The sequence below is a fragment of the Cyberlindnera jadinii genome (assembly GCF_001661405.1).
Source record: "Cyberlindnera jadinii NRRL Y-1542 unplaced genomic scaffold CYBJAscaffold_6, whole genome shotgun sequence".
NCBI lineage: Eukaryota > Fungi > Ascomycota > Saccharomycetes > Phaffomycetales > Wickerhamomycetaceae > Williopsis > Williopsis jadinii.
In genome coordinates, this window is record NW_017963657.1 from 618,551 (window position 1) to 646,463 (window position 27,913).

A 27,913-nucleotide genomic window follows, 5' to 3' on the forward strand; every position below is an offset into this window, starting at 1 on the left:
CCTCCACAACAACAAGGTTATTACCAACAGGGACCACCACAACAGGGCTATTACCAGCAGCAACAACAACCTGTGTATATCCAACAGGCCCCTCCTCAAAAGGAGAGTTCATGCTGTGGTACATGTTGGAAAATGCTCTGTTGTCTCTGTCTATTCGAACTCTGCTGTGGTGACTGCTGTGGTCCTGATGGTCCACCAGGTCCTCCAATGTGATGGGAGTACTACAACGCTTTGTGCTATATAATGACGGTTCTTAATCACTCTTTTTTTCCCAAATATACACTCCGTCTAATGTAACTTTGGTGTGTAGATAGCTTACGAGGAAGTCGAGAAGAAATGTTTTTATGACGAGTGATGGTTTATAGATATGTGAGTTTGCGTATATCATCCTGGTTAAACGGTCTCCTCTTCGAAGGCGGTTTCAACTGGCTTCTCCAAGAAGGAAGCGTGGGTTAGGACAGTGACGCTTGAAGCACCAATTAACCAGAGAATGGTGGAGATTGGAGAGGCCAAGAACCCTAACGGAACAGATACAACCAGCAACCCGGTATAAAGCTGGGAGTTTGTCAATCTCAAAGGACCGATTTCCAAATCAGCGCCGCCTAACTTTCCGATACCATAAACACCTGCAATGACAAAGACAATGACAAATAGCAAGAGTAAATTAGTCAAAAGAGAGTACACAGAGAGCATGGAGACAATCAACAGGTAGTTCGTTGAGAAGTAGCCCAGGTTATACGTGACTCTGGACTGTAAGTCCCCAAAGTTTTGTGGCTTAGAGATACGTTTCACGTCAAAGAACTCTTGTGGTGGACGAACATTGGCAAATCTGTTCTGAAGAGACCCGGCTTCGGACTTGATGGCGTGTTAGTTTCTGTTCCACTCTGGGGATGAATCACAACATGTCAACTTCACTTACTCTTAGTCTATCAAGACTGAATCTCTCAGAGAATTGGGAGAACTATACAATACGTTAGTACTAGTTCTTAGAACCCATGTATACGCTCCAGTCTCCGCCGACAAAAATGCCACCACAGGGAGAACAAAGAACGAGCAAAAACACATACGCTTGCTGTGGATAACTGGGAAAAACTCATCTTGATAACAAAATATAGAACACTGTGAACAGTTTGTTGTGCTTCTTCTGACCGGCGCTCCAGCTTTGTGTTCAACAGAAATCCCGAGTGGAAAAAATGAAGTTTATGTACACGCGGTCAAAAAGCTCACTTTTATTTTTGGCTTTTACGCTTTCTGTGTGGGTTGCCGAGCAACACCGCCCTTTTTTCGTTGTTGGTGAGGATCGCTTGTTTGTGATCCCTTTCAGGCACGCGCCAGCTCCTTTGTTTACATCTTGCTCTACTGTTGATAACGGGCAAATGGCCAGAACTTGTGTAGTGATACTTGGTTAGCTATATATGGCTGTTTGTTCCCTTGGTTACAATCCCAAGTCCTTCTGAATCATGTTGGCTGCGATTGGATGGTATCTTTCTCTGTACTTTTCGAACGTCTTGATTGCCAGTTCATGGTCCACGGTGTTGAGCAGCTTATAGCTTGGTCTGACGTATTTCATACGGCCGACGGTTCCCAGCCAGTCCGCTAAAGGCTGGTAGTATTGAGTCTTAGCACTTAGCAGCTTCAGCTTGTACCAGCGGAAGATGATCTCTGTGTTTCTGGACTCGTTGAGGTCTTTGTAGATGGAGATGAGTGCATCGGATGCGACTGAATGCTCCTTCCAGAAGGCTGGTTTCGGTCTCTTCTCCAATAGCTCGTCGATGAAGAAGATCTTCTGTGGTGACGATAGCCCTTGGTAAACCTTGGATAGCTCACCAGCTTGGAAATATTCGGCGAACTCATCCACTGTGGTGAACACAGTGGCCTTGGAGATCCATGCGTTAACGAGCTCTTCAACTTGATCGACTAAAGTCGTATCAAATGGTGCCCTTGGTGGCAACCCTGGTGTGTACAACCATAATTCCCAGTCGATGTTATCCAAGATGGCGATCTTTGAAGGGTCCTTCCCATAGAATTTGTAAAGAGAATCGACAAATTGATAAGTATCGATACTCTGCTTGGAAAACTCTGTGAAGTAAAACTTGATAAATGGATCAAACTCTTCAACACCACCGAGCTGGGTCTCCAGATGGTAGATGAAATTCGAACCCTTCTCGTATGGGACAGAGCTGAAAACGTCATCTGGGTCGATTTCACCCTTGCGTAAATCCTGAACGAGTTTGGAATACTCAAACTTTGGCAAAGAATTCACCGATTCGATCAAGTCGTTCCAGCCCATGATGAAGTGGAACTGTCTCATCGTTTCACCATGGATCTCACCAACGATACGTCTCTCGAGGTAGACAGTCCACCCTTCATTCAACCAAAAATGTTGCCAATTAGCATTGGTAACGTTGTTACCTGACCATGAATGGGCCAATTCATGGGCAATAACATCAACCTGGGATTTATCGTAGGAGATAAGGGTAGGAGTGACGAAGGTAATGTTTGGATTCTCCATACCACCATATGGGAACGAAGCAGGGTTGATCAATATGTCATAAGTGGTCCAGATGTATGGAGTGACAATCTTTTCCGCAGTTTCGATGAATTTCTCCAAGTCCTCCTTGAATTCGTTCTTCGAATCTTCAAGACGATCAGGCTCCGCATAGATGGTAGAACGTGGACCTCCCTTCGTGTGAGCAATGTTACCAGATGCGATTGCAAATAGGTATGAAGGAATAGGGATTTTCTGTTCAAATCTATACACACCAGTCTGGTCTGAATGCAGTGGTAGGCCAGAGAACACAACAGGCTTTGTCGATCTGATGGTTGCATCCACTGTTGACTTAACAGATGGAGTGTCAAAACATGGGAACAGCGCACGGGCATGGATAGGTTCTAACTGTGTAAAGACGTAGTCTGATGCTTCCTTGGTGGCTGGGTCGGTCTTCAACCATTGAATCGCAGTCGACTCTTGTGTTGTCTCAAAGTCCAAGGACACTGTGACTTTAGAATCGACGGGGATGTTTGTATCGAAAGTGATTGGGGTGCCCCATGGTTCTTCCCTCTTAGCAACAGAGAAAGTTGCTGCAACCTTGTTAACCTTCACACTGTTAACCTTGATGTATGACATGTCCAGAGTCAATTGCGACAGTTCCTTCACACTTGTCAGGTCATAAGTCACATTACCAACAATCTTCTTCTCGTTGAAGAGGATCTCCACGTCCAGCACAGTGTTGTTGACGTGAACATCCTTATAATTGGACTTTGTAGTGTAGTCGAATTCTGCACCAGGCGTCTTTGGTCTGTGTCTTTCCACAATTGCTGGGGCCATTTGTCTAGTCGAGCAGTGTATATGTCTTGATTGGCTTCTACACAGGTATAGCACTCTGTTGAATAGCTGCATTCGCTGCCTGGCCACGGTCAAAAGTGTGTGTCCTATGGACAAAAATGGTTCATGAAAATGTGCCATTTTGTGCCTCTTAGAAAGTCGAGGAGACACCGAAAAGGTGGATTTCTTTAGGGGAGCATGAACGCTCTCCTTGTGTGTGCCCGGGAAAAGTGGTAAGGACACATTCCTTCCAACAGCGTGAACGACGCGTAGTGAGTGGATCGTCTACACTGGGCTCATGATGAGAACGTCTGGTCCCTTCCGGAATAGATGGTGGACAATACGAGCGAGCCAAGGAGCCTGTGAAATGTTCGTTGTATGCTTTGTAAAATTTTCCCTGTGCGAAAGGCTTGAATTTATAGGCTTGAATTGCCCATATCAGACACTTTTCCTGCCACAAAATCAGTTTCGCTGTCATTTTGCTGTGCCTTTTCGTGCCCTGACAACGGTTTCACATTTGGCGCAAAAGTCTACAAAAGAACGCCTTTTTGGGCGGCAATTGTAACATTCTTTGCTATGTGGAACGTCCGGTGGACATCACAATCGGGGGTAATGTGCCGAAAGCAGTAATCGGTTATGAGCCCGTGCTAGGCCTCTGCTTCCTCTATCACCGGTTCCAAACTTAACTCTCTTATTCGGTCCTGTTGCTGTGGTTGTCGTTCTTTTTGCAGGCCCTCCGGTACAAAGGTGCGAATGCTGGGCCATAGAGAAATGCCTAACTCCACCACCTCTCACCATCGTTCAAATGGGCCCGTCAGCTGGACAGCTACGAGTCCCTGGCTGCCTGTGTGCGTCCGTCCCCAGCGTCCCAGCTTCCCAGCTTCCATCCACACCAATTGGCTGGACAGGCCCACTGGCTTCACCCACGGCTTCCCTCGCACACCTACACGCGCTAAAAAAAGAAAGAAAGCGCACCGTAGCCAGATCTGGCCAATCAGCACACAACCCGGCCTACGCTTTTAGCACACACCGTAAGATGGGTTACATACTCCATCAACGGCTGTAGGAATTCCTATCCATGCGAGTTGGGATAAAAACGGAAAGACATTGCCCCTTTTGGGTGTTGTATATCTGTGTGTGGGTGGCCTCTGCCTCTGGACAAGCTCTCTACGTCAAGTCTGGCTTCTCTATACGTGCATTCCACCGTCCCTTCCCGGATCTCTGTTTCGTAGCTGTGTGTGTTCTTTTCCAATCGATACTGCCCCGTTGCCCCTTGCCTCTTCGGCCCAGCTTTGCCTGCCTCTTCTGCTGAGCTTTGTCTGCGTCTTCTGCCTGTTCCTTCCAAGTTTTCCAGTTTCTCACCCCAAGTTGCTGCTAACAAGGTCTTCTCAGCAGCTCATCCATTTTGCAAAGCAGCCTGAGTTACTTTACAGTACATAATAATAAAAAAAAGACACCTAGTGAAAAGTTGTGCGATACACTGACACCTTTTCCCCTTATTTCACCAAGGGACAGAACTCAGAGACGTCTCGATCACCACTTGTTCCATCACAGGCGCCCTCCGTTCCCTGTGCGAGCTCTGATACACCAGCAGATTATAGAAGAGGAAGCAGGCTGTTTGCAGACGTGTGTGTGTTTTGAAAGATGCAACTGGATGAGAAGCTTGCTGAGGTTATAGGCCTGAGTCCCGGTGCCGAATGCCCACTATCTGAAAAGGCATTGATTGAACTGATACGGTTGCAAAGGGAAAAGGAGATCACCAAACAGCAGTACTATCGTCTGGAGATCCTGGGACGCTCCACTGAGCTTCTCAACAAGTGTTTGCACGTTAACATGCCACCAAACCTCATCCCCACCGTGTTCTCCGGAGAGGCACCCGCAGAGGTTCAACAGGAACAGCAGCGTCAGGCTCAGGCTCAGGCCAATGCTCAGGCTCAGGCTCAGGCTCATGCTCAGGCTCAGGCTCATGCCCAGGCCCGTGCTCAAGTCCAGGCTCATCAACAGCATATCCAGCTAAGTCCACATCCACTGGCACATCAGCCGCCACCGCAGATTCAACAGCTACAATCTCCACAAGGACAAGCTTATCAGCAGTTCCCACAGCCATTACAACAGCAACAGCAACAGCAACAACAGCAGCACAACATATACATGGTGCCTCAGCGGCAACAGCAACTACAACAGCAGCAACAGCAACAGACACAATACGCAACCCACCTGGGACCACCTGTGAAGTTCCAAAGACCCCATTCCCCTGCAAAGATTGGTGCTGCTGCCGTAGCACAGCTAGAGAGGTCAAGGTTCCCGCCTTCGCCTATACACAAGCGTACATTATCAACGCCAATCACCTTTGGGCCTCAACTGACAAAGACGCCAATACCACAGATCTCAGTCACCAGTAGCCCCACGGCGCCGAGACCAGCTGCTCCACAACAGTCGATGATGCGTACGATGAGCTCGATACAGTTCATCAATGAAAACCCAGGAAGGAAGAGAAGACGTACAAGTGACACCTCAAAGGAAAACGTGGATGAGGAAGGTGAAGCCACGGAGGAAGAGGAGGAGGAAGGCACGGATGAGCCGAAATCAGCGCCACCAGTTGGAAGAAAGATCCGTCACGTTAGAGCAAGATCAGACAACTTTGTATTTGATAAAAAGACCACTAATCACAGCACCATCAATCATCAAAGTTCCAAACCAACCGTTAAAGAAATGGCCAAACGCATTGAAGAGAAGAACTCTGCGGAGGAGCCCAAGAAGGGGTTCAATGTTGAGCCAGAGAAGAAACCGAAAACTCCTTCAAGTGGGCCAAACTTTGCCAATGATATCCTCAGCTCAGCCTAGGTGCACCTACATTCGTTCCTTCATATAGTACAATATGACAAATACCCAAAATAAGATATAGACTATTATAATAGTACCTCTGCTTATTGATTCTGTTCATTATGGCCATTCTTGTACATCTCTTCAGCGATGGCTTCTATTTCTTGGATGTTCAACTCAGTATCAACATCACCTTCTTCGTCCAACTGTTCAAAGACGATCTCCCCTTTGCTTATAGACGTCAGTTGCTTGCCCAGCTCCTTTCCCAGGCTCTTCAACACGAAATCGTTATCCCGTGAGTCTTTGATTAACCAGTTGATCAGGTCATCCAAGAGAATCTTGTTGTATACATAATAAATGTCGTGGAATCTAAACGACTCTCTAAGCTTCAAGAGAGCTTTTATCACCGTTACCTGTCCCCTTGCTAAGATTAGTGCAACATCGTTCCATGCTTTCATCGCAAGCTCAAAACTTCTGTGCAGTGGGTATGACAACGCTCTTCTTATACCAGTGATGATAATCGCCTTGATCATGTTACACTTTGCATCCGGTAGCACAATCTGCTGATCTAACAATGAGATCTGTGGAGTCAGTTTACCCATTGACCAGGCCGACTCAGTGGTGAATTCACCTTCAGTTTGAAGTTGCTCGTATGCAAAGGCAAACAACAACGACAGGATTGAATAGTACAGAGGTTTGGGATTGGTAATGACGTAGGACTTCTTAGGTAGATCGAGCATCTTTTCATTCTCCTCTGGCGTAAAGCCAGTGGACTCAGCATGGCACAGTGGATTGTTCCACTTCAGCAGATCTTTCACTGGAGAGTACTCATCCTCGTCGCTATACTTCGTTGTCATATAATCGGCAGCGTAGTACTCTGGATCAAACTTGAAGTTCTCCTTCAACAGCCGCTCCTTGACCCTGTCATTTGGGGCGGTATGTTCAGGGTCGTCCAGCTCGTTGATATCGTTACCGTTGGAGAGAGAAACCCCGATTATGGAATCGTACTGGTTATCGAATCCATACCTCACTTTGACTCCAGTGTCCTCCTCGATAACCTGGTTGATCTCCCAGTTGAACTCCTCACCTTCCGCGGCGGCTCTCTCCAAATCGGACTTCCCGCCGCCAACCTCCTCTATAAGAGGCCTGTTCGAGCTTCTCGTCTCCTCAATCACCTTACCGGCTTCTCTCATGAGCTCCTCGCTTGGTTGGACCCCAATCTCCTGTAACAATGTCTTCGAGTCCATCGCTTCGCCTACAGCTTCACCACTTCTTGCAAGCAACCTGGCACTGAGCTCAAGATCCGGGAAGAACTCGCCGTGATTCAGCTTGGGGATCTTGACGTGGATACACTCCTCTTTACTATCATACTGGGCATTGGATCTCTCCTCATCATCGTTCAGGGCATGGGGAAACCGGAGACGAAGGTAGTAGGGGCTCAGCGAGAACACAAACAGTTCGTTCTCGACAACTATTTGCACGCCAACAGCGTCGAAACGGATATGAGAAACTTTTATATCGATGTAGACGAACTCATCGTCCTGGTGACATGTGAACCGTGGTGTCAGCATCGTTGCGGCTACTGTCGTTGACGTCGCCTGCCTGTCTCTCTGTTCCGTTGTGGTGAAGAGAAGGGCCGCGATGAGCCCTGGTAGGGAAATGAAAAATTTCTCCGTGCGATGGGCTCATCTCCCTCAGCGAGACTACATCACCATCACAAGGAGCACATGGATCAAATGACGTCGGTAGCAGAGAGCTCGGTAGAAGCAAAGAGGGTGCCTAGAAAGCGATTTGTTGGTCGTCGTACCGTGACAGCGTCTGCTGACGGATCCTTAGTGAAGAGTATGTCTTGTTTTCTCGTGAGCTGATCGTCTGCCAGGGCTCTTTCTAACATTGATATCTAGCCAATAGAGTAAGAAGCCATGTGGGCAGGGCCATGACGCAGATCCCGGCTGAGATACTTGAAGATGGTGAGCTGAATGAGGCCATCAAGCTGCTTCCTTCAAACTACAACTTTGAAATCCACAAGACTGTGTGGAACATCAAGAAGAGCAACGCAAAGAGAGTGGCTTTGCAGATGCCTGAAGGCCTACTCATATACTCTTTGATCATTGCTGATATCCTTGAGCAATTCTGCCAGTGTGAGACCATAGTCATGGGTGATGTCTCCTATGGAGCGTGCTGTATCGATGACTTCACAGCGAGATCTTTGGACTGTGACTTCATAGTTCACTATGCGCACTCTTGTCTGGTGCCTATTGATATCACGCTCATCAAAGTGTTATACATCTTTGTCACCATCAGCATTGACGAATCGCACCTGATTAACACCATCAAAAGAAACTTCGAAAAGGGGTCTCGCATCGCAACGTTTGGAACCATCCAGTTCAATCCAACTATCCATGCCATCCGTGATAAGCTGGCTAACGATGAAACCAAACCTATCTACACCATTCCTCCGCAGATCATGCCCTTGTCCAAGGGAGAGGTACTGGGCTGTACGTCACAGAGGTTGGATAAAGAAGATATAGATGCGATGATATACGTTGGTGATGGACGCTTCCACTTGGAAAGTGCAATGATTCACAACCCAGAGATACCTGCTTATAGGTATGATCCATACTCTAGGAAATTCACAAGGGAGTACTACGATCAAGAACAACTCGTAAAGGTCCGTGAAGATGCCATATCAACAGCACAGGGTGCAAAGAAAGTCGGTCTTATATTGGGATCGTTGGGAAGACAGGGCAATTTGAACACATTGAACAACTTGGAAACGGAATTGACCAAAAGAGGTAAAATTGTTGTCAAGATTATCCTTTCAGAGATATTTCCTCAAAAGCTGTCAATGTTTGATGATATAGACGCTTTCATACAGGTGGCTTGTCCACGTCTATCCATCGATTGGGGTTATGCCTTTAACAAACCGTTGTTAACCCCATACGAGGCGATGGTCATGATGGAGAATGATCGTAAATGGGATAAGAACTACTATCCAATGGATTACTACGGAAGGGAAGGTTACGGTAGGGGTAGAATACCTGATCACTCAAACGTTCAATGAATAAATGCACACTCTCTATTTCTGCTCTAGTTCTTCGTATGCCTTTTCAACGCCCAGTAGCGTGGCAACGTCATATGTACTCCATTCAAGAATCTCTTCGTCCTCGTACAATATGTGCAGGATCTTGTAATAAACGTTGTACAACTTGAGAAACTTCAATGAACTCTCTGTGATGATATCATTCGCAATGGAAGGTGATGAGATCTTGAACAAAGCCTGTTGAATGTCTATCAGAGCATTAGGCAAGAATTCGTGCAGTTTAGTCTCAATCTCTTGTAGTTTGTCCTTGTTGAACAATTTGTTTTCGATCAAAGACGAATACATATAGTAATCCTCATCTGTCTCAATCTGTTCAATAGGGAATATCAGTTGTATCAACTGTTGATGGATGTCCAGCCCTGAATCCTTTAACAGCGTTTCGTACTGGTGTTGGATGAGTTCCTCCTTCACTGTACCAACTAGATGAGAGATTTTATCAAACTCAGTTGACAATGCAGGGATTGTTAGGATCTTTGACTCAACATAATCCAAAGAGTTGATGACCAGTATCTTCCAATTGACCTTGTCATTCTTGAAGTTAGCCTTTGCCTGCTTCTGGATGAGTTCAATTGGCTTATCTATGAGCAAATTGAGGAAACCTTTGTAAGTTTCGTCATCCATGTTCAACGGATGTCCCTCCGAGTTACCAACCTCGTCGAATATTAATAGACTAGAGTTGTAGAAGTCTCTAATCCAATCAGGTGTTAATAGAGAATCATCATCTATGCGCCATGAATCCCCCTCTAGTTGTTTTTCGTTAATTAAGACTTTCTCCTTCAAGATACTCAATACACGTTCAACGCATAACAATTTTACGCTTTCAAGAGTTTCGAAAATTGAGCATGATGAATCTTTGGTCAGTTGTTTTTGGAACATCATTCTGTACAAATCCAAAAGGTTGAACAGTTTGGTAATGACGTCGAAATTCTTATCGCTTCGGATAATTTGTTCTAATCTTGATTTTAACGGTCTACTCAATGCACCAACAATCTGATCAATAGTACTATCGATCGATCTGTTAACATCTTGTGAGTTTTCCAGTTGGATCAGGTTACGTTCAAATTCGGTTCTCTCGAAATTTGAGTCTGTATCCTCTCCGATCTTGAACAAAGTACTGACGAACTCAACCTCATTGACAATAACAGAATGGACAAATGCCAGCAAATCACCGATGTATCTCACTGGATCATGTGCAGACAGAACAATAGGTCTAGCATTATCCGAAGGATCGGAGTTACTAGATTGGTATATGAATTCGTCGACAATGGCTTTGGACCGTGACTCTATCAACTTACCTGTAACTTCGTCAAAGTATTTCAAGTTGTTGTTCAAATAGAACAATGCAATTTTCATCAATCTAATGTCTTCATTGCCCGATGTAGATGATCCTCGTGATGTTTCACCCATGAATTGGTCTAACCTGTTGGTCAAGAAGAAAGCAATTCTCTGGTATGCAAGATCTAAGATACGTGACATCTTCTCCATAATCTTCAATCCCAATGTCTGGTTCTGAAGAGTTAGTAATATGGAACAGTTATTGTTGATCTTGTTACACTTCTGCAAGACCTCAAAATACACGAGTGATATGTCTTCGTTTGTCAAGACATGTTCCTCGTACTGCGTCAGTGTAAAGTTATTCTTAAAACTCAGCAATATTGATTTCTTCAACATGATGAGATTCTTCTGCTTTGTTAATTGGTCGATCTTACTCAACAATTCTGGATCAAGGTGATCGAATTCAGTAAGCTTAGACTTGGTTTCTTTCAATTCATTGATTCTTTCACCCAGTTGTTCCACTCTGGTCACAACAGGCTGGAACTCTCTCAACACAGATGAATGTTGTTTCAGCAGCTCTCCTTCAATATCACTTCTAAATCGTCTTCTCTGCATCGCGCCGAATACATCAGATTGTACCAGCAGCTTCAACTCCAACTCCTGCTTCTGTTGTAAGATCTCCAAGCTCTCTCTCATCTTACCTTCGTTCAGACCATACGAGTTCAATACCCCAGCCAATTTCTTGCTCAGCACCGCATCGGTGTTTCCCTTTGTTGAAGACGACGTTGCATAAGCAGCAGCACCCCCACGTCCATTGATAGACAAGTCGTCATGGGTATCGTTGAATATCGATTCAGATATCTTTGCATACTTCTCTGCGGTCTGTGTAGTGGTGTTGGACTCACCCTTGTCGTCCTGACTGGTTGAGAAGTCCAACTTCTTCTTCAACAACGAGAGCCCTTGTAGCTTACTCGTCAAGTTTTGATTCAACGGTAAGACCAACGGTGGAGCAGGCTCTGGAAGCCTTGTTGGTGTATCAGCACCAGATTCCTCGCTTTGATACGTTGTAAAGTCAATGAAGTCCATTGTTTTGATCAACAAATTAGCCGCCGTATAATCAAAGGTTTTTGTGGTTTGTTTACGTTTCATGGCTTTTTTCGCTGACCTGTCCCGTTGAAAAACATCAACACGATTTGATCATACACAAGAACCATACAAAAACTGCCTTTAGTAAAGATTACCTCTTTTTTCTTTGGTTTTATTTATTGATTATTATTACTCTTGCCGCCGTTTTTTCTATCAACTACTTAAGTTATACGTTTAGTGTGTCTTTGGTTAACAGATAACGTCTTGGGTAGCACGAGAGTTCAACAACAAGGCCACAATCAAACCGTACAAACCCAAAACTTCAGCAAAGATAAGAATCAAAATCATACCGACAAACAATCTTGGCTGTTGAGCAGTACCTCTGACACCGGCGTCACCAACGATACCAATGGCAAAGCCGGCAGCCAAACCGGACAAACCAACAGAGAGACCAGCACCCAATTGAATGAAACCAGTGTACAAAGCTTGTTGTTGCTTCAAGGAATCGGAGACAAGCACTGAAACGACAAGACCGTAAATGGCAATGATACCGGCCATAATAACTGGGACAATGTTCTTAACAAGCAAGTCTGGTCTCAAGACAGAGGTGGCACAGATACCAACACCAGACTTGGCGGTACCGTAAGCAGCACCGAAACATGTAAACACGATGGCGGAGGCACAACCTATGGATCCAAAGAATGGCGCGTAAACAGGACTATATTGGTGAAGGTGGCAATGTTAGTATGTTGTGCTCGAGCACTAGGGAAGGAGATGTCATGGGAGATATTGCTCAGTGGTGTTTAGACGCCCACATGGTTTGGGTACCTTCCATGTGGACAAAGAAATCCAGTAGCAATGAGATTGGGAAAAAGGGGGCCAGAAAGAGAAGGAAGGAAAGGATTCGGTAAAGACAGGAGTTGTATCTAATTGTCGATGTGTACAATGTGCAGTTGATAAACAGCACACTCACAATGTGGGTCTGTATTTCTGTTCATCGAATTGATCCCCTTCAAAGTATCCACGCTCCTCCTCTGCCTCCCCCCTTATACAGAGGTGAAAATTGCCCTCTAGCGTCTCACCATAAACTAATTACCGTCCACGCAACGGCCACTCATCAATTGGTATGGAAACAGAACATCACTTATATCTCCAGAGGGACAAGGAACAATGACTTACCAAAGATCAGACATTTGTTAATTGAAATTGAGGTTCTTGGTGTTGTTATAACTATACCAATTTTGAACTTTGGAACGAATTGGGGAGGGTTTTTTTTATAGGCGATCTCCCAAATTTCTCTCAAAGCCGGAGCAGCCATTCTCACAGTTACGCTTGTGGCCGCGTAAGTATCAGCACTTCCATTACATAAGCATTTCCGGGTAACACATCAATATCCGAATTGGGAAATCGGTATGTACGTTACAGAGAACGAAAGCGAGAAAAAATTTCAAAGCTCATCTCTCTTTCTGTCTCTTTCCACATCTCAATCTTCACCAACAATTCAAAGAGGCGAGCTATCTCCTTAAGACAACTTTCACTGCAAGGAACCTCGAATTATCTGATACTATGTCTGCTCCAAACCCAAAGGCTTTCCCACTTGCTGATGAGGCATTGACTCAACAAATCCTCGATGTCGTTCAACAGGCTTCCAACCTTCGTCAGTTGAAGAAAGGTGCTAACGAGGCCACCAAGACTTTGAACAGAGGTATCTCCGAGTTCATCATCATGGCTGCTGACACTGAGCCAATCGAGATCTTGTTGCACTTGCCATTGTTGTGTGAGGATAAGAACGTTCCATACGTGTTTGTCCCATCTAGAACTGCTCTCGGTAGAGCTTGTGGTGTCTCCAGACCTGTCATCGCTGCCTCAATCACCACAAACGAAGGCTCTACTTTGAAGAACCAGATCTACAGTGTCAAGGACAAGATCGAGACTTTGTTGATTTAATGAAGTTACGAATTAATCTATATGTCTTTTTCTTTTTTGTGCGTGTTACTCTCCTCCAGTACTATAGTAGACTGCAATGCCTTTCAAAGAGATTACTGAGAAGAGATCCACCTAGGCTCTTCTCCAGCATCTCCACTAAATCACCATCAATGATATAGCCATCCGTCGTAACTTCGCCAGTTTCATAGTCAAAGAGCGTTTCACACTTCCAACCAGCGTACACTATTTCCTGTACTTTGGACTCAAGTATTGCCCTAGTGGCTTCTATAACCTCTTGACTTTGAATAAAAGTCAAAGAGTACATCCCTCCGGAAGCTGAGCCAAGTAGGAAAAGTGGTATCGACTCGATATGTTTTAATCCTTTATCTTCCATCAAGCGATGTAGATCCTTCTGAGATATCAACGCTTTTGACCTCTCAATGGCCTTGATGACGTTAATCTCATCAGGTAGTACATATCCAGCATTACTGTAGACTCCAAGTCTATCAGCACCCGCAGAGCCTGTTCCGATACCTCCATAAGAGTCTGCTCCTAGTTCAAGATCATAAAATACATCCAATGCAACGGTGAACATATTATTGAATCCATACGCATACTCGACATTCACCCATCTCAAAAACACCTCGTTATCAGGTTCATCCAAGACCTCTAACTTGTAGTACTTTGTTGATGCTAATGCGTCTGTGATGATAACATCCGGACCAACACTGGTAACGTGTGACGTATAGTGCTCAGGGCGTAAGAACTCTGTAACTCGTTGAAGGGTGAACTTGGAATGCTCCAAACTATAGTCAATCTGATAGGCACAAACCCTTGTGCCTCCAGCTATCAAAAGACGATTCGCATGGGAAGTTAGGCAGTAATACTGTATCCCAGAAGATGGTGCAGTTGCAATACGTTCCAATTTCCCGTCTTGGTCAACAGAAAATATTTCAATCGGTGAGCCTTTCATATCTTCCGTATGGTGCAAACAACTAATGGCAAAGCACTGTGATAAGAAGCTCTCCACTCCAAAGTTGATTGGTGGTTCGTTCATTGTAGAGATAACATCGTTTCTATACGCCAGATTCACAGCGTCAGTAACCTCAACACCCCTTGGTAACTTATAAGTTGAGACTGTCTTGAAGGTATTGTTCTCTATAACCTCCAATTGACACTGAAAGTCCAATTCATCCTCATATAGCTTAGATGGTAGTTGTGTCAATGTGACAAAGAGTGACAAGTTCATAAAGTTTTTGAATTTAATACATTTCCGTACCAATCGAGGTAGCTGTAGCTCGTGCTTCAACGTCATGAGCTCCTTATCAATGTGTAATACACCAATAGCACCGTCACTTAAGGTCCAGATCTGCCCATTGGTATACTTTATCAATTCTGGAGGAGTTATCTGAATGTATCCCCTGGCAGAACAGTTCCATGTATCGTCGAAAACAAATTTAAGCACACACTCAGCGTTGTATACTAGTACAAAGTCGTCACAGTCTGTCAATGAAACAGGTGAAGATCCAATATTCCACTTGTTTCGCTCTCCGTTTCGAATCGTATACAAATCACCATGTGAAGTACCGATAAGCATCATAGTTTCACCTCCAATTACCTTCCCCAGAATCGAGGATATGGCAGTTCCAAAAGAGAGCTTCTGAGTTGGTTTATCCGGTATTATCACCTTGACATCACCTTTCCAGTCTCCAACACAGACTAAAGAAGTGGTCCCTTGTTCAAGATAGGATAAACAAGACACTTCGTCAATGTTAACTCTATAATGATGGGATCTAAAATAAATGGATTTGGACGTACAGTACACGGCATTGCCATACTGTGAAAAGACACCGTGAACAACGTCTACGGCTTGGATACGAACCCCATCTTGATATATCCCCTTTGTAGTGATACACATCAGATTTCCACTGGAGTTCCTTTGGACATCCAAAATCTCCCCATCAACATCAAGAACTGCATCCAGGTCATGTGTTTCTTCGAATGTTCGATTTGTTTGTTTCAATATGACTGTGCTATCTAGCTGTTTCACAAGGAAATAATCGTCAATACTCCAGCAGTTAAGAATTCCAGGTTCCAATGCTGTTTTTCTTTCATTCAACATCTTACTTTGGAACCCTTTATACCATGTACTGATGATACCTTCTGTCACGGGCCCTCCGCCAACCGCTTGTATCTTAGGGACAGTTGTATTAGTCATTGAAATATCTAACACTGCAGAGAGTGCCTTCTCATTGAAAAGCTCTGTGAGTCTCAGCTGCTCCATATCGATTGAGAACAGCCCTAATCCTCTCTGTCTTGACTGTACTGCAAAGATGTTATCCTTAAGCTTGACAACTCGTTGGGCATTGTACAGCTTACCCTGGAGCTTGTGAGTGGTCCAAGATTGTACTTCAATGGTGTCTGGATACCCTGAGTCATCATTGGCGATGTGGAACTTCAACTCAGTCAAATACACATCACCCTTTTTGGATATCAAGATTATTCTTGTGCACTTGACATCATTTGGGTTAATCACGACAGCCGTTGAGATTTCCAGTTTCTTGTACTTCTTCTTCACCACGGGATTATGGCTAAGACCAATGACACTTAGATCCTTGTCTTTATTGCCCACGGATATGGTAATATGAGGTACCACACGTTTGTAATTTCTCAGGTATAACCCAGATTTCCCAACAAAGAGTGTACCCATGTTGATACAAAATGGCAAAGCTATAGGGCTCACCTTCTCACGAAATCGTATGCCATCGTTTGCTTCAAAGTCTAGCTCGTCAAATTGTTCAAGACAGTACTCTGTGTCCCATGTAAAGTACGAATGATGGTATTCGTACAATTCATCGTGATACAGCACGGAAAATGTAACGTGTGTATTATCTTCATGAACGGCGTCGATACAATCCACGGGAAGGCATGTTCTTCCATGGGACATTGACAGAGTGAACGACACTGGATCTTTGAAGAGTTTCACCTTCCCTTGTGTCCAATTAAACGACCTTTGTAAATCCTGTGCCTTCTCAAAATTATCCAGGTTTTTAGGCCTATTGACAGGATAGATCACTACTGAACCGTCCGAAGTCAGCGTTGAGAGAAACTTGGACGACTCCACACACAGCGAGCGTGTTTCTGGATTTCTAGCGCCTTCAAACTCCTTGTTCAAGGGTAATCTCTCTATGATGATATCAAACCTGTTGTTATCCTCCAAGGAAAGTATGAGAATGTCGGTGTCAACAGAGACGGCAAGCCAGTAATCCGTGCAGCCAATAGGTAAGAACGGCTTGATGTCCAAGATCAGCTCAAACAAAGGTATCGTCTTCCTCAGCACCAACGACTTCAGATCCTCGTGTAACGTATAGAGCTCAACGACATCTCTTTTCCCAACCACTAGGCAGTCCTCTTTCGCTCCATTACCCAGATTCACAGGAATCACGAATGCCTCTATGAAATTGTTTGGTCTATTGAGTCTCTTTATGACGAGTGGCATTGCGGCATCAGTTGTAGGGATACCAGTGACTGTGTTAGACCCTCAGCGGTAGTGCTTGCCTCGGTCTTTAACTGGCTGGGATCCGTTCGATGAGGTATTAAAGTATGTGTTTTGCCAGGTGTCTGGGTGTACGCAATGATACGCTCGCTGCAATTTAACAAGTGCTCATATTCCAACCAATTCCTCAATAAACGGCGTGCTGGTAGTATCAACTGGGCAGTTCACCAAGCCCAAGTGCTTATTTCAACGTACGTAATAAATATCACTAGAAAAATATGCTAAATTAGTTGGCAGCTTATCATCTGAAAAATCACTAGAAAAACACGAAACGGAAATTCGCCCAAAAAAAATAAAAAAAAAAAAATATAATAATTATCATATTCATCAACAAAAAACTTGAAACTGAGATGTATTCCCACAGTAAACCACCAGGCAATAGCCAACACCCCAATGTACATCCTCTAAAAACCAAAACTCCAAAACCCACGCTAACATTCCTCCACATCATACCACACGATAACATCATCGCAGTACAACCACCGTGCGCGCTGGGTGACACATCCGAACACCACACTCTGTCTTCGTGACACAAAGAGCCCCCGTCAAAACGGGATAGCACACAAAGCTTAAACACACAGCCTCAACTGCAATGTTATGTGCATAGCTTCCACACCGAATCATCATCAGACATAATACAACAAGGAGACGCTGTGTATATCAAGGAGAGCGAGCTTTGGCATTGTGCAATCACATGTATCAGGATTCCATCACGCTACTCAATTCATAGGCTCTATCGAAATCTTCAGCTGTTTTCGTGTGTATCTTTGCAAGCCTCTACAGCCCGCTTCAACCGTGTCATTATACACACGGTGCAATGTTGAAGTTCTTCCAGTTTGGATCTACACAAGAGGGTGACTCCACCAGCCTATCGTCCGAGATGAGTGGCGAAGGGTGCCATGGCGAGGCCGGGAGAACCCTACTTGACCATTGCCGTTGCTGTGGGACGTTGATTAAGTACCCGGAATCGGTTACAAAGTATAAGTGCTCTGTCTGTCATTCAACACAGTCTACGGACAAAGCCAGCAGACCTTCGCATGAACATCTCACGTTGGACTTGAACACGGTGCTAGATTTGGATACACAGTGTAAGTTGAACTTGGCCAAAGGTATGGATCTCCACAGTGCATATGAACCATTGGAGAGATACCTTACAGCGAGATTCGGGTCTCTTGAATGTTTAAAGAATTCGTTCAAAACCCATTTAGGAAATAGGCCATTGGATATCAACAACGAGGAGTTATACCAGTTGTACCGTATAGTGATATCATTGCCAACAAGAAGGCCATACGTAAAGTTATTGATGGCTGTGAACGAGACGCTTCTAAGACCACAGGGGAATTTAGATTCATTGGGGGATATTCGTTCACTGTTGATACTATGGGAACTACCAACGTTGAAGCACTGTCTTTATCACTCAAGGAAACCGACAAAGAAGGTATCCAGGTTAGAGACACCTGAAATTAAATCATTGTCATACGAGATTGTGAAAAGGGTAATTGGTTATTTGTCTAATGCTGACCTCACGCTACTTTCTTCTTTAACAAACTTCTTTCATTCATGGACTACACAACAGTTGGCTTCGAAAGTTCAATTGTTGAACCTATACATCACTTTCCATTTGACAAGGATCGTTAATGCGCAATCATCTATGAGCGCATTCCAATCAAGCAGTCCAAACCTTTCTGAGTATTCAAATTCATCCAAATTAAACTCATCTTCAGATTCATCAGCTTGTGAAACCCCCTCGAGAGTTGGCTCTTTGAATGTTGGTGCACGTTTACCAAGGAGTATCAGCCTATGGAATGATCGGTCAACTTCGATATTTCCCACAAGGGAACAGAGAAACGTAAAGCTTAAAGTCTCACAGTACGGCAATGACTGGCATATTAAATCAGCTTCAAGGCTTTTGTCGATGCTCTTTGTTGCAAATAACAAGCAATTACCCGTGTGTGCGTTCTACAACGTGGTTTCAGATCATATTCTGCTTAAACAAGACTTTGATGTTTGGCAATCGAGCTTTAAGAAACCAGAGAAGAACGATCCAAATAGAGCTCTAAGAGAGATTCTAAACTGTGGAACTATCTTGGGAGATAACAATACATCAAGGATTCCACAGTTTACGTTTTGCCAGTTCCCGTTCCTTCTTTCTCTTGGTGCAAAGATATCGATCTTAGAGTACGAATCGAAGAAGTCCATGGAGCGAATGGCAGAGGAAGCTTTTATACATGCATTGGACAACAGGGTCCCAACTTCAGTGAACGTTGTATTTCACATCAGAAGAAGCCACATCACAGACGATTCATTGCATTGCATTAAACAGCATCAAAACGAATTGAAGAAGGCGTTGAAGATTGAGTTTGTTGGCGAGCCTGGCGTTGATGCTGGAGGGTTGAAGAAGGAGTGGTTTCAACTATTGATCAGGGACTTGTTCAAACAAGATAATGGTATGTTCCTGTTCAACAGTGAGTCCAGATTGTGCTGGTTTGCACCTGAACCATCCGAGAAGAACGATGAACTATTCTTCTTAGTTGGTGTTATATTGGGGCTTGCCATATATAACTCCACCATTTTGGACCTCAAGTTTCCTCTTGCTTTGTACAAGAAGCTCTTAGGCAAAAGCATCCATCTAGACGATTACACTGAACTTTGTCCTTCAACAGGCGAAGGACTTAGAAAGCTGTTGCACTGTGATCATGATGAGGTTGAAGAGATGGGAATATATTTCGAAACTAGTTTCCAGAGCGGCCCTGGAGAGGTCATTACGAGAGAATTGTGTCCTAATGGATCAAAGAGATTGGTTACTCACGAGTCTCGCAGGGAGTACGTCAATAGATGGGTTGATTTTTACATGAATAGGTCAATTGAGGAGCAGTTCAACAGCTTTAACCGTGGGTTTCAAATGATAATCGGCGGGAATGCCATCTCTCTATTTGCTCCTCGAGAAATAGAAATGATCATCTGCGGTAACGGTGATACCAGAATTGACGTATCTTCCTTAAAGAGTATTACAAAATACAACGGCTGGAGCTCCTCAGAAGAGGCTTCGAACTCACAATTGATCAAATGGTTCTGGGAGTGGGTTGAAACGTTGAACAATGCCAAACAGAAACAATTCTTATGCTTCGTGACAGGGTCAGGACGTATTCCGGCAACAGGCATAACAACGATGAGCTTCAAGATCACAAGGCTCAAGAGCTATGGGACGTCTACAAGGCTACCAATGGCGCACACGTGCTTTAACGAGCTTTGTCTCTTTGAGTATAGGTCGAGGGAGGAGATGTTCAGAAAGCTCAACATCAGCATTAGTGAAAGTGAAGGCTTTGGACTAAGATAAGGGTTATAAATATGGGGATAAAGGTCATACAGAAACAATAGAAAATAAAACTTGTAGTAAAACTTTGAAAACAATGCAATTGATATATATATAAAAACAACAACAACAGAAACACAAGATATAACCACGAGAAGTATCGCCTATTTACAATTGATTGAGTGTCTGTGTTTGTCTGTTTGTCTTTTAAAACCCCATTTGTTGGAAACAGTCAAGATCCAACTAATCATATCAAAAAAGCAGCGAATGTTCTCTCGATAGAGAGAGCACGAGGAAAGAACAGAACACAACCATCACTTCGAAATATAACAAATGGTGCTCATGTAATTCCTGGCAGGACAATTCTCCAACTCCCTCTATGATGGTGTATAACTCTTGCGTTTATGTGATGTAGTTAATGTAAATTTGATTTTGTTTTTTTGGTGCGTAAGCGTATTTCATTCAAGGTCTCCATCTCTTCATACCTTCCTCTCATTTTGGAATATTAAACTATTCTCCAAATACCATTTATTATCATTCTCCCTCGTCTCCGTCTTCATTTCGAATCATTCTTGTCCCTTCAACTTAACCAATGACAACGTTGTCACCGTCAAATTCGTAAGCTGGGATCTCCAAGTTCAATGGAGCTGGACCTCTTCTGATTCTACCAGAGATATCGTAGTGGGAACCGTGACATGGACAGAACCAACCACCGAAATCACCAGCCTCACCGATTGGAACACAACCCAAATGGGTACAGATACCCAACATGATAAGCCATTCTGGGTTCTTGACACGGTCAGCATCGGTTTCTGGGTCTCTCAAGGAGGACACGTCAACGGAGTTGGCCTCGTCAATCTCAGCCTGTGTTCTGTGTCTGATAAACACTGGCTTACCTTGCCATTTGACGACAACGTTCTTACCTTCTGGGATAGCAGCCAAACCAACCTCAACCTTGGCCATAGCCAAAACATCAGCGGAGGCGGACCAGGAAGCCAAGAAGGCCTCAACGGTGGACTTAGCACCGGCGGCAGAGAGCAAACCAAGAGAACCAACGGTGAAGTAGGTGAAAACACGACCCTTGTCGGTGCTACCTTCTGGCTTCACGTACTCACCAAAGTCTGGTGTACGGTAGGTGGACTTCTGAGCAACAGACGAAGAAGACAACAGTCTAGCTTGACCAGCTGTGTATGAATCCGTGTTAGTACTATCACTTTATAGAACAAACATGACAATCTCCTGATGCGGTACGACAAGACTGGACCAATTGACACACTCCTACACCTCCTCAATCCGACACTTCCACACTCCTACAACTCCATACATCCTGGTCCATCTCCAATCATTCAGCATCAAGAGACATCACTCCATAACCGTGGAAACCACACATACCCAAAGCCTTGAGAGAAGTAGTGTTACGCAAAGCAGATCTCAATGAAAGCATCTTCACTTCTAATGTTTTATCTGTGTTTTGTTAGTTCAAAAGGGGTTCTTTCTTTCCTCCTGTTGAGCAGAAAAAAGAGCTGTGTGTGTGGTTTTTTTTCCCTGCTCTTGCGCCTGTGTGAAGTTTCTCACCAGAAAAACACAGAGCGAATGGGAAAAACTTCGAAATCCAAATCAACAGAGCGCTGATTCGTTGAAAAAAAAAAAAAAAAAACACCACAAAAGCGAATAAATGCGGTCCGCGCACATCGGAAATTTCCGATGTGGAAATGTCGGAATTTGAGAATGAAAATGTGCTTACATAATGGGAGTCTATTCCGAGGGAGAGCTCCACCTATTTGGGTGGGGTCGGGGTCGGAAGTCTTAGAGGCGTACATGATGGTTTGCAGCAATGCTTACTAGTTTTATAGCCGTTAAACGTATCCAAATTGCTTCATAACCAAGTCCAAATCGTCTGGAACTATCCTCCAGGACTCGGAATCCCATTTGCAAAGCAATGCCTTTGTTTCCTTGACTAGCTTCCTCAACAATTCGTGACCATCGTCAGGCACTTGGGGTTCTTTCCCATCCATCAACTCCACAGCGTAGCTAGGTAGATTCCGTGGTTTGTAGTCCGCACAACAGTGTAGCTTCCATAGGACGCTCCAATGGAGTCTTGCACAGGAAGGCACCGACCTAGCACGGCCTAGGTTTGGTGCGTAACGTCTTGTCCACTGTCCAGTCTCATTCTCAATTTTAGTGCCAAGTGGTAGGAGCTCAAGAATCCACCAGCAGAGAGTTACCCAGATTGAGGTATTGCCTCGACCATCACAACATTCAATAGGTGAAGTGGGAAGCTCCTGGTACGTTTGATATATCCTGGTGATTGATTGGCCGGTGTGAGCCCCCGCTTTAAGAGGTTTTAAAGATGTGAGGTAAATACCAGAATTAAAAAGGTCCTCATATGACGATGGATCTTCAAGAACAGTACACGATCTGAAATTAGGAATCCTTCTCTTGTGAAAGAGCAGCTGTGATATATCGAGCACACGCTGCTTATCAGTCTGGGAAATGTCAAGTGTAAGGCCATTATTCTTGAAAGATAAGGCATCATGTAAGGGCGAAACAAACGAATCTAATGAAGAATACCTATTGGCAAACCCAACCATTTTGGATTTCTGGAACCTGACACCAGCTCTTATAGATTCGGCAAACATCCATCTTAGAGGGAGATTGGACAGAAATTGACCGTTTATATCAGGCTGCCACCCACCACCAACATCACCATGACCACCTGGGAACCACATCTCTTGGTATTCCCCACTAAGGATTCTTCTGTTGTACACATCTTTACAAGATTCTGAAGAATAGTCCAAATTGGGATTCAAGAGCTGCTCAAAATCGGTGCTTGAGCCAACACTCTCTAATTTGTTCAGAAGATCTTCAGTGATAGTACGTGCTCTACCATCGGAAGCAATCAAGGGTTTAGTGAAGTCATCACGATGGTTTATATCTTGACTATTTTGCTGAGGCTCACATTCAAGGGACATGGTTTTCAGAGAAACGAGATGCTGCTTATATGGGAAAGGTGAAATCAAGTTCAGTTTGTATTTAGCACGACGCTCATCCAAGCTCACAGCATGTCTAATGTTCTTCACATGTCCGAGGTTTGTACTGAAGGGGAACATTCGATCCCTGAACAAGCCCACAGAGTTGATTGTGTCAAACAACCCCATAAACTCGATGAGAGGCGAAGATGTTCTTGCAAACGTTAATTTGAACTCTTCCACAAGCGTTGTACTATAATCAGGCTGACTTGGCTGTGCAGCGTACTCCCAAGCACTGTAGATGGACCACAGTGACTCTATAAGGCCTTCCAATCCTGGATTTAACAATCCAACACGGTCAATCATAGAGCCCAAGACACGTGCAGTGAATGCACCTCGACTGCATGCCTTTGTTAGTTTGAATATTCAAAATCAGCTAAAGCTGAGGTCGATGCATACCTAAAGCCAAAGAGATATATCTTATCACCCTCGTGATAGAATCGCATCAAGAAACGATACGCATCTTGAACGTGTTGATCTAGGCTGAAAGCAACAGCCGCATCAGCCAAGTCATTCAGCTTATTAATCACATCCCATGCGTTATTCATACTGACAGACATAGCTGCACCCAAACCAGGCTGATAATAACATATCTGTTGCGTAGGGTCGTCCCTTTCTAATGTCAGGAAAAGCTTGAGCAAATTTGTATATGGATCCGGACCAAAATTACAATCCGTGCCATCAAAGCAAAGAACAATGTTCCTATGACCCAGCATTTGTACTCTACCACACCCAACATCGTGACATATTTGGCTGATAAAGTAGACAATTTATTCCCTCTTGCTCATTCATACCCATGAATGCATCATCATGTGACACAAATATCAAGCTTCAAGAGGCAGTAGTGAGGTATTGACAACACAATTGACACAAAGCCCTCAAATAGCAAGCATATCAAAGGTGTTTGTGGACTTATTCTGTTGATAAATTGTAATACCTCCATATAACTTGCAAGAATTGACTTGTCAATTGAGAGAGAACTGCAACGTTTGAACGCAGAGGGCATCGTGTGTGTCCCCTACCGATGATAATTTTTTTCCCTCCTACCACCGCTTCGAGGCCTTCGGGACACAATTTGGATCAAAGAAGTCATACAACTTGCAAAAGATACAAGGATAGTACTCGAATCATAGCGATGGTGGAGATTACAGAACTTCCAGAAAAGACTTCCAAGACCAAGCGTTATGTTCCAGGGCCTGGTGATCCAGCGCTGCCTCCTCAACTTCAACAGTTTGCTGACAAGTCTACCGATGAAGTGATGGGCGAATTGAATAGATTGCCCTTCTTTATGACCCAAATTGATGAGACTGACGGTTCAGGCGGTGAGAATGTTGAGCTTGAAGCACTCAAGGCTTTAGCATACGATGGTGAGCCGGATGAAGTGGCTACAAACTTCAAAAACCAAGGTAATGATCAGTTCAAGGCCAAGCAGTACAAAGGTGCAGTGGAGTTCTATACTAAAGGTCTCGCAGTGAAATGCGATGTTCCTTCAATCAACTCCTCTCTGTACTTAAACAGGGCTGCTTGTAACTTGGAGCTGAAGAATTACAGAAGATGTATCAACGACTGCAAGGAAGGGTTGAAATTAGACCCTAAAAATGTCAAGGCTTACTATAGAATGGCAAAGGCCTTCTATGCCATTGAAAAGTACGACGAAGCTAAGCAGGCATTGGAGTTCAGTCTAAAGATTAAACCTGAGAATCTTGCTTCAAGTGCATTGTTGCGTCAAATCACAGAGAAGGAAAGACAAGTGGAAGAAGCTAGACAGAGAAAAGAACAGGAAAGAATAGAAAAGCTTGCATTAGACACACTGTTGAATGATGCCATAAAGTTCAGAGGTTATACAAATATTGCAACACCAAAGCCAGCAGAGATTCTATCAGGTGCTAAGATCCACTTGGAAGATGCGAAGGATGTTGAATCACAACTAATTTTGCCAGCAACAATCATCTATCCAACATCAGATGAGTTCGATTTCATTGCAGAGATTTCTGAGTTGAGCTCACCATTGGAACTCATGGAGATTGTGCTTGACAGACCTGCTGAGTGGCATGAGGATCCAAAACACAAGAATTTCACACCAAAGACTATGGAGGCATACATGGAGACAGAATCTGGTGGGTTGATCAAAGTCGGAAAGAAGGCAACTTTGAACAAAGCTCTGGGTACCCAATCACCAAAGATTCCTCTCTTTGATTATAGCGTAAGATTATATTTTGTACCGAAGGTTGATAGTGCAGAATGGGTCTCCAAATGGAGCAAAGAAGTGGCACTTAAAAAGAGAACTCTACAGTCCTGAATAGTTGACATTTGAAACAATAACAATCCACATATCATCTCCTCAACACTCTGTTCTTGTAGCTATCAACCTCTTGTGTAGTCAGACCATCTCTTGTCCACTGCGCGGATGAGCCACGATGCTTAAATTTGGAAACAGACTTAGATGCGTGGAAGATTTCTTCCATCTGAAGAGGAGCAACAGGGCCAAACACTTTATCTGGATCAATATGCTGTTGATTGATCAAAATTTGCTTCAATTCAGGTGAATTGGCCCAATCTTTCAATACACTACCCTCTTCGTCATCATCGCTCTCAGAAAAAATCTCTGGAAGTTCAGATGCCACTGGTTTAGGGGTACTAGGGAAACCGGCTTCATCAAAGGACGTGCCTGATTGAAACGGATTGTTTGCCTTGCCTTCGTTATTGATTCTGGCATGCTGTAACATGGCAGTTTTCATCAAATTTTGATTTGCAGAGGCTGGATATTTCGCTACCGGTTTCACAGGTTTAATCACAGGCTCCTCTCTGACAACAGATGGTGCTTTAGTACCAGCTTGAGAAACACGACTAGCTCTCTTCTGTAGAACTTGTTGTATTTGTTCGGCTGTACGACGACGTTTAACATCTTGATGGTTTTTTGTTTGTAGAGTGCTTGGTGCCACAATCTTCGTCCCAATTTTTCTATACGCCTGCGAGGTATTTAGTGACTTGACTTCATCTTCAGTTTGTGTTTTGCGCTTCAATGGCCTTACCAATTGATCACCCACAAGTGATTTTGGTCTTCCCTTCGTTTTGGCTTCGAGCGAAATTCCTGTTAAACCTGTACGAGCCAATGACTTACGAGGTGGTGGATTGTTTTCATCATGTTTTGTGAGAGACACACGAGTAAGGTTTCTTTGAATGTTTTCATTTTCACCTGGCTTCACTGGCGAAAGTTTGATGGATTCGTTCATCTCTTTTCTCAATGAACCATATATGCTCTTTACTGGAGAAAACTTAGAGCTAGATCGATGGTCTTCACTTCCAATTTCTTGATGGACCAATCCGGTCAGGGTGTGAGCGGTGGCAGACTGTTCTGAATTCTTCACAACTTTCTGAGGGCTCTTTATTGTAAGTTTCTGAGGGCTTCTTGCCTGTGCTTTATTTTTCTTAGGACTGATAGATTTTCCCCTTGATTGACTCGAATGAGTTGGAGCGTTGAGACGTGTAATCAGTTCAACTTCTTTATCATTCCTGGACCATTGCTTTAGCTGAGATGCATGGTCATTCTTTGTCTTCTGTGGAGAAACTCGTGAGACCGATGTTTTTTCTGGGGAATGAACAATGTGCTGTGTTTCAGAGATGAACTTACTTCTGGCCCTTTTCAATGTGGAATTCACAGAAGCAAAAAGATTTGAAAACGGTGATTTTTGAATTTTGCTTGGAGAAACTAGCTTCCGAGCATGTGTTGGACTGTTTAGCTCAGAAGGTACAAGTTTGGGTATCTTTGAGGATGTCAGTGCAGTGTTCAGTTCAATTTTACTTGTAGTTGAGACATCCTTAGGGATCTTCTCTAGTGGTGAAATATTGACCGTAGGCGAATTTGATGTTTCCAGACTCAGTGTTGGATACAACGAGACCTTTGGAACATAGCCTGTCTCGTGATGATCGCCATCGCCAAAGTTCGAAGAAAGTTTATCTATCGGCTTCTTCTTTGTAGATTTCATTGCCAAAGGCTCCCGATGGGGTAATAGTGCAAAACCTTGACTTTCTCTTTTTGGTGGAGGCGGGGTATTCGAGACAAATGATTTCTTACGATCTGCTTCATCCTTTAAGGGCACTTTCACAGTTTCGACTGAAATATTTTCGTCACTGTCTCGTTTTGTATGTATTGAACTTGTTGGGTTCACAACCATAGATGATGGCTGAGGAGCTTCATCTGCACTCTTAAAGGAGCTCTCTGAGGAAGAGGGCTCACCTGTAACTGGCTTGGATTTCTGAACTATACTTTTACGTATAGCAGTTCTGATCTCTTGGAAAGAAATCTGCTCAGCTGAAGCGTTGTAGTCGGATTGGCTATCATCAACCACCGGCACCATGATAGGCTTCAAAACAGTCTCCTTTGATTCGGAGCTCACATTAACTGGTGCGCTGTGAAATGGATTGATGTTGTCATCATTGGTGGGCTCAGGTAATAGATCAATCTTCTGTGGTTTTG

The 27,913-nt window shown here is 44.0% G+C and overlaps 12 protein-coding genes across 12 annotated transcripts; 4 read left to right on the plus strand and 8 right to left on the minus strand.

The window, feature by feature from the left end:
* Window positions 1–393: 393 nt before the first annotated feature.
* YIP3 (Yip3p) lies at window positions 394–1,097 on the minus strand (the record flags this gene model as incomplete). Its single annotated transcript, XM_020216427.1, has 3 exons — window positions 394–855; window positions 920–961; window positions 1,068–1,097. The coding sequence occupies 3 exons, from the start codon at window positions 1,095–1,097 to the stop codon at window positions 394–396; spliced, it is 534 nt and encodes a 177-aa protein (XP_020070773.1).
* Window positions 1,098–1,435: 338 nt separating this feature from the next.
* LAP2 (bifunctional aminopeptidase/epoxide hydrolase) lies at window positions 1,436–3,328 on the minus strand (the record flags this gene model as incomplete). The annotated part of the gene is made up of 1 exon (XM_020216870.1): window positions 1,436–3,328. One exon carries the CDS (start codon window positions 3,326–3,328, stop codon window positions 1,436–1,438), a length of 1,893 nt encoding a protein of 630 aa, XP_020070774.1.
* A 1,286-nt stretch (window positions 3,329–4,614) lies between these two features.
* BOP3 (Bop3p) lies at window positions 4,615–6,211 on the plus strand. The gene is made up of 3 exons (XM_020217996.1): window positions 4,615–4,757; window positions 4,848–5,239; window positions 5,300–6,211. The coding sequence occupies exons 2-3, from the start codon at window positions 4,970–4,972 to the stop codon at window positions 6,167–6,169; spliced, it is 1,140 nt and encodes a 379-aa protein (XP_020070775.1). The 5' UTR covers window positions 4,615–4,757; window positions 4,848–4,969; the 3' UTR covers window positions 6,170–6,211.
* A 41-nt stretch (window positions 6,212–6,252) lies between these two features.
* Window positions 6,253–7,719, minus strand: SHQ1 (Hsp90 cochaperone SHQ1; the record flags this gene model as incomplete). The annotated part of the gene is made up of 1 exon (XM_020216428.1): window positions 6,253–7,719. The coding sequence occupies one exon, from the start codon at window positions 7,717–7,719 to the stop codon at window positions 6,253–6,255; it is 1,467 nt and encodes a 488-aa protein (XP_020070776.1).
* A 147-nt stretch (window positions 7,720–7,866) lies between these two features.
* DPH1 (2-(3-amino-3-carboxypropyl)histidine synthase) lies at window positions 7,867–9,610 on the plus strand. Its single transcript, XM_020215056.1, has 2 exons — window positions 7,867–7,990; window positions 8,053–9,610. The coding sequence occupies exons 1-2, from the start codon at window positions 7,876–7,878 to the stop codon at window positions 9,210–9,212; spliced, it is 1,275 nt and encodes a 424-aa protein (XP_020070777.1). The 5' UTR covers window positions 7,867–7,875; the 3' UTR covers window positions 9,213–9,610.
* COG6 (Golgi transport complex subunit COG6) lies at window positions 9,258–11,312 on the minus strand (the record flags this gene model as incomplete). Its single annotated transcript, XM_020212300.1, has 1 exon — window positions 9,258–11,312. A coding segment is annotated over one exon (2,055 nt), but the record flags the coding sequence as incomplete, so codon positions are not given.
* A 549-nt stretch (window positions 11,313–11,861) lies between these two features.
* VMA3 (H(+)-transporting V0 sector ATPase subunit c) lies at window positions 11,862–12,805 on the minus strand (the record flags this gene model as incomplete). The annotated part of the gene is made up of 2 exons (XM_020216429.1): window positions 11,862–12,330; window positions 12,792–12,805. 2 exons carry the CDS (start codon window positions 12,803–12,805, stop codon window positions 11,862–11,864), a joined length of 483 nt encoding a protein of 160 aa, XP_020070779.1.
* Window positions 12,806–13,106: 301 nt separating this feature from the next.
* On the plus strand, window positions 13,107–13,875 carry SNU13 (RNA binding protein SNU13). The gene has a single exon (XM_020215057.1). The coding sequence runs from the start codon at window positions 13,179–13,181 to the stop codon at window positions 13,557–13,559; it is 381 nt and encodes a 126-aa protein (XP_020070780.1). The 5' UTR covers window positions 13,107–13,178; the 3' UTR covers window positions 13,560–13,875.
* MLO127 (Mlo127p) lies at window positions 13,621–17,037 on the minus strand (the record flags this gene model as incomplete). The annotated part of the gene is made up of 1 exon (XM_020213697.1): window positions 13,621–17,037. One exon carries the CDS (start codon window positions 17,035–17,037, stop codon window positions 13,621–13,623), a length of 3,417 nt encoding a protein of 1,138 aa, XP_020070781.1.
* Window positions 17,038–17,533: 496 nt separating this feature from the next.
* On the plus strand, window positions 17,534–20,472 carry HUL4 (putative E3 ubiquitin-protein ligase HUL4). The gene has a single exon (XM_020215058.1). It carries the CDS (start codon window positions 17,912–17,914, stop codon window positions 20,429–20,431), a length of 2,520 nt encoding a protein of 839 aa, XP_020070782.1. The 5' UTR covers window positions 17,534–17,911; the 3' UTR covers window positions 20,432–20,472.
* Window positions 20,473–20,583: 111 nt separating this feature from the next.
* Window positions 20,584–21,987, minus strand: RIP1 (ubiquinol--cytochrome-c reductase catalytic subunit RIP1). Its single transcript, XM_020217146.1, has 2 exons — window positions 21,800–21,987; window positions 20,584–21,591 (listed from the first exon to the last, which is right to left on the minus strand). Exons 1-2 carry the CDS (start codon window positions 21,849–21,851, stop codon window positions 20,993–20,995), a joined length of 651 nt encoding a protein of 216 aa, XP_020070783.1. The 5' UTR covers window positions 21,852–21,987; the 3' UTR covers window positions 20,584–20,992.
* Window positions 21,988–22,238: 251 nt separating this feature from the next.
* CYBJADRAFT_151069 (uncharacterized protein) lies at window positions 22,239–24,343 on the minus strand. Its single transcript, XM_020213356.1, has 2 exons — window positions 23,836–24,343; window positions 22,239–23,776 (listed from the first exon to the last, which is right to left on the minus strand). Exons 1-2 carry the CDS (start codon window positions 24,150–24,152, stop codon window positions 22,264–22,266), a joined length of 1,830 nt encoding a protein of 609 aa, XP_020070784.1. The 5' UTR covers window positions 24,153–24,343; the 3' UTR covers window positions 22,239–22,263.
* Window positions 24,344–27,913: the final 3,570 nt, after the last annotated feature.

Bases quoted from the DNA above. Each gene is read 5' to 3' on its own strand.
- BOP3 (XM_020217996.1), top strand. From the start codon at position 4,970: ATGCAACTGGATGAGAAGCTTGCTGAGGTTATAGGCCTGAGTCCCGGT. The intron at 5,240-5,299 runs GCTCAGGCCAAT...GCTCATGCCCAG, and splicing joins AACAGCAGCGTCAGGCTCAG to GCCCGTGCTCAAGTCCAGGC.
- DPH1 (XM_020215056.1), top strand. From the start codon at position 7,876: ATGGATCAAATGACGTCGGTAGCAGAGAGCTCGGTAGAAGCAAAGAGG. The intron at 7,991-8,052 runs GTATGTCTTGTT...ATTGATATCTAG, and splicing joins TGACGGATCCTTAGTGAAGA to CCAATAGAGTAAGAAGCCAT.
- SNU13 (XM_020215057.1), top strand. From the start codon at position 13,179: ATGTCTGCTCCAAACCCAAAGGCTTTCCCACTTGCTGATGAGGCATTG.
- HUL4 (XM_020215058.1), top strand. From the start codon at position 17,912: ATGTTGAAGTTCTTCCAGTTTGGATCTACACAAGAGGGTGACTCCACC.
- RIP1 (XM_020217146.1), bottom strand. From the start codon at position 21,851: ATGCTTTCATTGAGATCTGCTTTGCGTAACACTACTTCTCTCAAGGCT. The intron at 21,592-21,799 runs GTATGTGTGGTT...ATTCATACACAG, and splicing joins TACTTCTCTCAAGGCTTTGG to CTGGTCAAGCTAGACTGTTG.
- CYBJADRAFT_151069 (XM_020213356.1), bottom strand. From the start codon at position 24,152: ATGCTGGGTCATAGGAACATTGTTCTTTGCTTTGATGGCACGGATTGT. The intron at 23,777-23,835 runs GTATGCATCGAC...AAAGGCATGCAG, and splicing joins ATATATCTCTTTGGCTTTAG to TCGAGGTGCATTCACTGCAC.